Source organism: Australozyma saopauloensis, chromosome 4 (genome assembly GCF_035610405.1).
Source record: "Australozyma saopauloensis chromosome 4, complete sequence".
Lineage (NCBI taxonomy): Eukaryota > Fungi > Ascomycota > Pichiomycetes > Serinales > Metschnikowiaceae > Australozyma > Australozyma saopauloensis.
In genome coordinates, this window is record NC_086134.1 from 1,422,657 (window position 1) to 1,431,423 (window position 8,767).

The 8,767-nt window shown below is 43.9% G+C and overlaps 3 protein-coding genes across 3 annotated transcripts; 1 reads left to right on the plus strand and 2 right to left on the minus strand.

Moving 5' to 3' along the window:
* Nucleotides 1-338: 338 nt before the first annotated feature.
* PUMCH_003663 (uncharacterized protein) lies at nt 339-2,159 on the minus strand (the record flags this gene model as incomplete). Its single annotated transcript, XM_063022623.1, has 1 exon — nt 339-2,159. One exon carries the CDS (start codon nt 2,157-2,159, stop codon nt 339-341), a length of 1,821 nt encoding a protein of 606 aa, XP_062878693.1.
* A 2,073-nt stretch (nt 2,160-4,232) lies between these two features.
* PUMCH_003664 (uncharacterized protein) lies at nt 4,233-5,333 on the plus strand (the record flags this gene model as incomplete). The annotated part of the gene is made up of 1 exon (XM_063022624.1): nt 4,233-5,333. One exon carries the CDS (start codon nt 4,233-4,235, stop codon nt 5,331-5,333), a length of 1,101 nt encoding a protein of 366 aa, XP_062878694.1.
* Nucleotides 5,334-5,658: 325 nt separating this feature from the next.
* PUMCH_003665 (uncharacterized protein) lies at nt 5,659-7,395 on the minus strand (the record flags this gene model as incomplete). The annotated part of the gene is made up of 1 exon (XM_063022625.1): nt 5,659-7,395. The coding sequence occupies one exon, from the start codon at nt 7,393-7,395 to the stop codon at nt 5,659-5,661; it is 1,737 nt and encodes a 578-aa protein (XP_062878695.1).
* Nucleotides 7,396-8,767: the final 1,372 nt, after the last annotated feature.

Genomic DNA, 8,767 nt, shown 5'->3' on the forward strand with positions numbered 1-8,767 from the left:
ATACTCAATTATTCCTAAAACAAAACAATACATTTAGATACCCGAATTAATTTTCATTGATCGATGTTTTGCGATCACAAAACCAACCACTTCTCACTTCTCTTACCTCAATGCCTCTTCTATTCTTGATTTCAAACAGCTACAACCCCAGAATACGCCAAATCACCAAAACGAAAATATTTAGCAATAGTCTACACAGAACCTTATCATTGAAAATTCTTAATATATAAAATAATACAAACGTAGGGCCCATTGCCCTGGAATTAAAAAAAAAGATACCAAATACCGTAAACCAAAATAAACCGCCATTGTGCGTTTGTGCCAACACAACTTCATAACTATTCTCGCTCCTCAACATCTGCAGACTGTACATTCTCTAATTGAATGAGCAAATTTGGACGTGGCCGTCTGGCAGCAGCTGGACTATCAAATGACCGCAAGATCATGTCATCATCGTCGTACAGAGTCAAAATCTTCCGGTCGTTGCCGAACGGAGAGTGGTAGAACTCTTCAAGATATGAGGGCGACTGCCACAATTTCCGCACCATCGTCCCGCTCAACGGTGTCTTTAGTAGCCGGAGTGGAGTCCGCGCAGCCTCTTTCGGAGTCCTTGATAAGTTGAAGGTTGGCGCAGGGTAATTACTGCCAACATTACTGATCGTGGTAGAAACAGAATTAGACGCACTCAAAGAAAGACCAGAGTTTACAGACGAGAACGAACCATCCGAAAACGAAGTGGTGGTAGACACCTTCCCCTGGGCTACCGCTTGTCTCGCATCACTGATAGCAATGGATCCTGGTGAAGCGCCATGGAAGACAATGCTTGCATGTCTATTCAGATTAATAATAATTGAAGGAGTTTCTGCAATAGGTTCTGACACCGTCAGACCTTTGTTCAAGTTTCCAGAGGTCATCACATTGATATCGCTGTTTGTGTATGTGCGAAGAGATGACCGCCCAGGAGTGAGTGGCTCTAGTAGAGGACCAGTGTCGACAGGCGGAACGGGCAGAAACTCAAAGTTCAGACTACAACTGAAACTCAGCGTGAAGGGGGAGTTCTTGTTGGCACGGATGGGCCGGTCAGGCAGCGTTTCACGGCTGTTCTCGCCTACATGAGTGGGTGTTCGAATGACGAGGAGGTTTGGGCTTTCGGAGTGGGCGCCAGCGGCACTACCATTGTACCTAGTGTTATCGTCATCGAAGTCGTCGTCATCATCATTATTGACGTTGTTGCTATTGTTATTGTAACTACCCTTGTAGCTACTAGCACGTTCAGACCTGCTTGGTCTGGAAATTGATGCAGAAGAAGCAGTGGAGGCCACATTTCTGGCGATAATTGTATGGTTATTGATCTTGTAATGGCTGGCATCGCCCAGTGTGCGCACCATGTCATCATCGGTTAAGTTATTTGGAGACAGTGGCAAATGGGAGCCGTCTTTTGCAGTAGCCAATTGCTCCATAACCTCCTCGTACAGACTGCGCTTGTTGTTTTTCGCTTTGAGAAATAAGTCTTGGGATTCGCGCTGTACTAGCCAGAAGTGGCCCTTTCCATCCTTGGACTTCTCACCTTTAACAAATGCCTTGTTGAGCGAGAGATTGTGACGGATCAGGTTTTGCCATCCAACGTCGCCTTGGCGGTAGTATTTGAATGTATCTGAAATCCAGAGATAGATTTGGGATAGAGTGAGCTGTTTATCAGGGTGAGAAAGGATAGCCATTCCAATGAGAGTCGCGTAAGAATAAGGTGGTTTCTCGGAGGACTGGAGCAGAAACCCGACGTCGTTCTCGTCACGGCGAGCCTTCTTCTGTTTCTTATTCTTTTTCTGCGGTTCTGGCTCCTCGTAGGCGGCCAGCGTACTGAACGGTTGTGAGACTACTGGATGTGCCATTGAGATGGCTATTGGCCCCATTGAAGGGATCATCCCATCACTAAAAGTGGGAATTTTCTCAAGAGCCAAAGGCGGTTGAGGGGACGAAAAGGCAGGCGACATGAGTAGCAGGCCCCTGGAACCCGGCTCGTTTATTCTGATTGGAGTGATGTGAGGCAGTCTTGGCCGTTTACTTTGCCCAGTGTGTGGAGGGGTAGATATGTTTGTGGATGTTCCGTTAGGTGTTTCTAGGCTTGAGTACCTTGTCGAGTATCTATAGGAACCAGGCATGATAGGGTATAGCGGGAGGGAAACGGAAAATTGGAGATCTTAGCGGCAATGTCAGACAGTTTGGTTAGCAGTATTTAATTGACTGTCTTGACGGGTCAATACGAGACAGTAGTGTGAAAATGTACAGCTTCAAACCGTCAATGATACACGAACGGAACGTGCTATGGACGTGGCCTTTGTCCTTCGAGTGGGGATTCTTTCTGTGGTATCTCAAATTGATAGTGAGACCTAATGTTCTGTCAGATTGGGAGGTGTCCTTATTATCCTCTGATATTGTACAATGGACTTGATTTAAATCGCAACTTAGTCTTCTCAAAACGTTATACTTTTGTTCCAGTTTCAAAAGCTTTAATGGAAGAAAAAAGAGCCACAGAAACTACACACAAGGTTCGTTTCTTTTGCTTTTGTTGCACGTTCTGTGATGGCTTGCGATTGTTTAGATGGGCTTGTGAGACGATGAGAATATGTGGTGTCGATGGTGATACGCGTGACGCGTGACGATGAGAATTCTGCAAAGCGCACTTTTTTTAAATTAAAAGAAAAAAGGGTCTAATTTGAGGAGTGCAATTGCGGTCTTATTATAACGCGTGTGGTGCGGCGTGGGAGATGCGCGTGAGCGTGTATGACTGCATGAGAGCACGCGCGGGCGTCCCCGCTACAGGAATGCCTTCGCGTTTCCCGCAACCTCCAACCTCGGCTGCAGGATTAGAACTGTTTCAGATTTTTTTTTTGCAGCCAGTGGAGGATCCAGGCACGACCGCAACACTATGGAAGGGGCGTCAAATACGGTGACTATTCCAATTTGGGATATAGTGGGATAACTAATGGTATGTAGCTACTTTAGCTCTGTTGGGGCTAGATTCGGTTATCTGTTTTGGGGGTTGGTTTTGATGGATTGGGATAAGGCGAGTTTGGCCAGTCCCTAGTGTTGAGAGAGATTACAATCGAGCGGGGTTTTTTGTTTTTCATTTTTGTGGGCAGTTTTCTTGGGTCCAGGTCGGTGTGTTCTTTGAAGAGTTTATCGGTATGTCGTATTTGCCATTTCTGTCAATCTATTCTTGAATAAGATAGGGTCCTTCTGCTGAGACAGTATCTCCTAGACGTCACAACAATCTATGGGTCTAGGCATTGACCAATTTTCTATTATGGAGGTGAATATCCTTATCTGACTCAGGTAGAAAATCGCCGGAGTGTTGGACCTCATTTTTCGAACTTGCACGATTGAAGTGGGATCAGACTACGACATAAAACCGTAATTGGACCATACACTATTCGGATAATACTCACTGATTTCTCCTTCTGACTATTAACCTTTCATGTCACTTTCAGCCTGTAGGGTATAAGTCTGCTAAGTCTGTGGTCATGTATTCATCTGCCCCCAAGAATCACAATACTTTGCGACTTCTGGTATGGGCAATACAAAATTGTCTCATCTATTCTGTAAATTTCAAAGCGAAAATATGGGCTGAGCTCGTAATTGGTTCGGAACTAAGAATACACATACACAAGTAAAGTAAAGCTGACTGTTGCAAGCATGCCCCCTTTAAATCTTTATTAACTCCAAATGAGTTACGCTTGAAAAAGAAAATGCCATCAAACAATTTGGATGGTGAGGATTAGTGACGTTGTGATTTGAATGTCTTCTGCACCTTTTTGTCTCTTTTTAATGACACAGCTGAAGCTTGAAATCTTTTCTTTTCAAAAAGAATTCTAAAGAAAAGAACCGAGATCTTCAAAAAAGAGAATCAAAACAAACTTACTATCAGCATTCGAAATCCGTCATACTTTAAGTAGAATAACACCCTTCTCGGCTCATTATAATTCGTTTTCGAAATTTACAGCCGGTGAAAAACCAGCAAGGAACAAAAATAGAAACCTTAAAAAAAAAAGAAACTACGAGTAAAATTTCTATTTTGAGCCTCTGTCATGTCTTGAATACACATTGTGCTCCAAATTTCACCCCACATATATTCCTGCCTACTACCCCCCAACTAGCTCTAAGAAACTACAACTTCTTCCCAGTTTCTTCACTTTCACCACCACAAAACCCACTTGAAACCCTAAACTTGCATTATGGCGGCTGCTGTGGAAGAAACTATCCGCTCTCTCATCCGATTTGTCGCTCGTGGCTTTTACACGCGGCCATTCATTCTCATTCTAGATGCCATCCTTCTCCACTCCGTTTTGTGTGAGGATGATCTCGTATACCTTCTCGGAATCAACCGGAAAGAACTTCGACTGCATTGTCATCGTCTTGTCGAAGATCGCCTTATTGTGAGCCATGTCCAGAAGGAGGAACATCATCAAAGAAATATCAATAGAACATACTATTTCATCCATATAACTGAGGCCATCGATGCTATCAAATGGCGAGTGCACTCCATCGTATCGTCAATCAAGGAGGAGATGTCGCTGTATGGAAATCCGCATGGATATAACTGTTCTCGGTGTAGTAAGAAGGTATCTCAGTTGGATGCTATCTCCATGCTCAGCGATGACAAATCGAGTTTTATTTGTGATACTTGCGGCGGAGTGTTGGTAGAAGATGACTCACTGCAGCAGGCCTCTATCAAGCAACAGAAATTGGAGCGGCTTATGCTTCAGGTCGACCCTATCATCACTTACCTCAAGAAGATAGACAATCTGACCGTGGAAGACAATGACTTTGATACCGCAGCAAGCAAACTTATACCGGCGCAGTCCAGCTCAGCCGCTTCTTACTCGTTGTCTACAAGGCCTCTGGGTTCACGCAAGGCCCAGATGTCGCAGTCACTTCAAAACGCTGCTTCAAAAGCCAACGCTACCTTGCATGTTTCTATTACCGCTTCGGATGAAAATTATGAGCGTGAGCAGAAGGAAAAAGAGGAGAGACGTCAAAAATTGGAACAAAACGCTTTGCCATCGTGGCACTCCTCCTCTACAGTGGGTAACAATGATGGCGTGGGTGTAGCTACTGACGACTCCCAAGCCGAAAATGGTACAGAGGTTAAGACAGAAGAATCTGCAGCAGGAGATGCTGTTGCACCTGTTGCACCTATCTCGGAAGCAGAGAGGAAAGAGAGAGAAGCACAGGATGTTCTTGCTGCATATTATGCTGAATTGGGTGATAGAGAGGCCGAAGAAGACGTGGAAGAAGAAGACGATGACGACTTTGATGATTTTGAAGATATCTAAGTGGCTTCAGTATTCGTTGATGTACATTTACCGGACGAACAATGATTGTAGTATCCTTCAGCCCAAAGTCCATGACCACGTCACTTCTGGCATTTCTCAATGACTCGATTTCTATTGAATAGTCTAAGTCATTGGTCGTTTGAGCTAGGAGCAGAAAGAACATTAAGGCGAGGAATTGTCAATGAATGGATCGAACCCTGCAAAGGATGGAACCTATCTTAAGCAACAATGTGAGGCCAGAACCGTCAGTGAATATTTGTATTAATATTGTGATACAGAAAAATACATATGCGTGATGCAGTAGGTGTAGCAATGCCCGGATGGATCAGGCTTCTTTTTCCTCAGTCACAGGAATCTCTGGCTCTTTGGATGAGTCTCTCACTTGGGGTACAGCTTTTGGCAACCTTTGATTAGTTACAAACAACGATGCAACAAAAGCAATAGCGGCGTAAGCAAAGTTCACGTAGAACACACATCTGATAGCCTTCATATTTTGCACCTTTAAAAAGTGGGTACTGGCTGGTGACAAGCCCGTGATACTTTGCTGAATGAGATTTCTCAAGTTATAGTGAGAAAGTTCCTCAATCACAGCCTCTGGTTGTTTCATCAAATTTGGCAACAAGTGCTTCTCAATGACTGCAGTGTATACGACATCAGCTAATATACCCGCGAGAGCACCACCAAGGGAACGGAAGAAGTTGATAACAGTAGTCGTCAAAATGACACCTCCTGGAGTCTTAGGGGCAGAAATCTGACCAGCCATCGTAGCGGCTTGCATGTTTACACCCACACCAATACCGAGTGGGATCAAAAGACCGATTTTCTTAGAGGTAGGCGAATCGACTTCGAGCAAAGTGATCAAAGCGGTACCGACAAGTCCCATAGAAGTTCCAAAGAGAACGAAAGGCTTAACAATTTTGGTCTTCTTGACGATGACACCGCTTATAAGCGAAGTAGCCACAACACTGACGATAAGGGGCAACATGTCAACACCAGATCTCCAAGCAGAGGCATCATGAATGATTTGGAAGTAGATGGCAAGGAAAATTGCGGAGGCCATGAAATACGAGAACACACCAAACATGGTGATAGCGGAAGCCAAAGTGGGCAAGCTCAGCACAACCTCAATTGGAATCAATTGATGCTTCGAGAACCAGAAATTCCAAACGCAGAAGCCAATGGTTAAGGCACCTCCAAGGACAAAGCAGGAAATGACAGCGCCTGAATTCCACGTGAATTGACCATTTGAGCCGAAAGTTAAAGCCAAAAGAATGAGCACCAAACCAGAAGTCATCAAAAAACTGCCAACATAGTCAATGGTCTTCAATTTCTGCCAAGTGTTGGTTTTAACCCTTGGAGGATTGAAAGAGAAGATAAACACAATTAAGGCCACAGCTCCAACAGGTAAATTAATGTAAAAGCACCATCTCCATGAGACACCAGTAGTAAAAGCACCACCAATAAGTGGTCCCAAGACAGAGGCCACACCAAAAACGGCGCCAACCAAGGCCATACCAGCGGGTCGTTTATGAATTGGAAGAATCTCAGTGATGATAATGAATGTCATCGTCTGAATACCTCCACCACCAATTCCAGCCAAAACTCTGCCGCCAATAAGGACATTCATGCTGTTTGCTAAGCCGCACATGAGAGAGCCAGCTTCGAACAAGGCCACTGACGCAATCATTGTGCTTTTGCGGCCAAAAACAATAGACAATTTTCCCCAAAGAGCCACCAAAACGGCCATACTGATAAGAAATCCAGAAGACAACCAGCCGACCTGATTCAATGCATTAAATTTATTTCCGACAGTTGACAAAAGAGTGGTCACGATCAATTGATCTAAGGCGAACAAGAACATGCAAAGAAAGAGCGACACAATGCAGAGAATGAGCTTTTTGCCCAGTAGATACATGTCCTCTCTTTTAGTCCCGTCACCGGCGTCGGCCTCGAAAAAAGCCTCTGGTGCAGCATTTTCCAGAATATCTGGAACAGGGTCTTCTACGGAAGAACCCAGTTTGGTGACTTCCGGTTGTTCTTTTTTAACTTTCAATGAGTGCATCGATTACGTGGGTTTACTTTGAGAGTTCAGACCAAGAACAAACAACTAGAATCTATAAATGCTTTTCGAAAGTTTGATAATTCAATATCCTTTTTGTGTGTTAACTTGAGACGACTGTTGGAGTATCGAGTAGTGAGAGCGAGCTGATGATTGAAATAATGAAAAACAAAAATTCTTCGGATCACAACCCATATTTATATTCCAGAGAAATGGATTTATGGATGCCCTGGTGATGCTATCTCCGCCAAAATTTGAAACAGTCCTGAAGCATGGCGCCTATATCAGCCTCGCCATAAGTGTGCACACAACAGTTCTGATAGACTGTGGAGACCAATTTACGAAGTTTGAAAGATCATTGAGGGACGTAAAAGAGCCGCTCAAAAGCCCTGAAAAATGGACCGAACCACAAGAGAGTTTCCCAAAAAACTTCAGCACAGTTCTTCGGTCTCGAGTCATAATATCAAACAATTTGACCAGAGTTTATGCACTTTGATTTAAAGTTTCAGATACGGCCGAAAGAATGGCTGGCTGCAGGAACTGCGACCTAGACTGGAGATTGACCCAATCAGCCATGCTCTCTATGCCCCTCCATGAAATGAGTGACAGGAAATAAGGCGACGGCGGAGTGCCGAATTGGGAATAGACGGAATGTTCAATCATAATGAAACAGAAAAACGTTTTCTGTAATGATATTGTTGCCTCATTGCCTACGGCTACAATCATAGGTGGTCACGGCCTAGTACTGGAACTAGTGTCAGAAAACAAGTCTTATGTTAATTTACTTCATCATACAGAATTTTCTCTTTAGATCTGATTCTGAGTATTCCATCTACGTCATATTTTTGATCTGTATGTTGGACTCGAGTCAGATGCTGTAGACAGCGCCAAGAGAAATGAAACATGTCTATACCAGAAAAACGACACAGTATGCTCTTGAATTAATGGGGTGGGGTGCGCTAATGCGGGCTTCGAACCCAACTCGATATGTGGTTTTGGAGCAGGAAGATCATTCTGAATAATTGCAGAAGTCGAGCAGCGGAAATGCAACCATATGCAATGTCCTCTGCAGTCTCGGTGACACTATGTATGTGTTTGTGTTTTGGCTCTAGAGATGGTAAGATAAAGTGCCGTAGACGGAGATCCTTTTACATCAATTGGTAAAAGCGGCCGCTCTCAAGCGGAAGACAGCATATCGACATAATTTAAATCCGAACAATTCTCGATTGCACATCTCTTCCAGAGTCTTCTACGCCATTACTCCATCTTGTTGGATGTTCTTCATGATGCTATAAATTGAGTCTTAACATGCAATTTAGTCATTCTTCCAATTGTTGAAAGCGCATTCTTTTATAATGAAATGGAAAATAGGAAA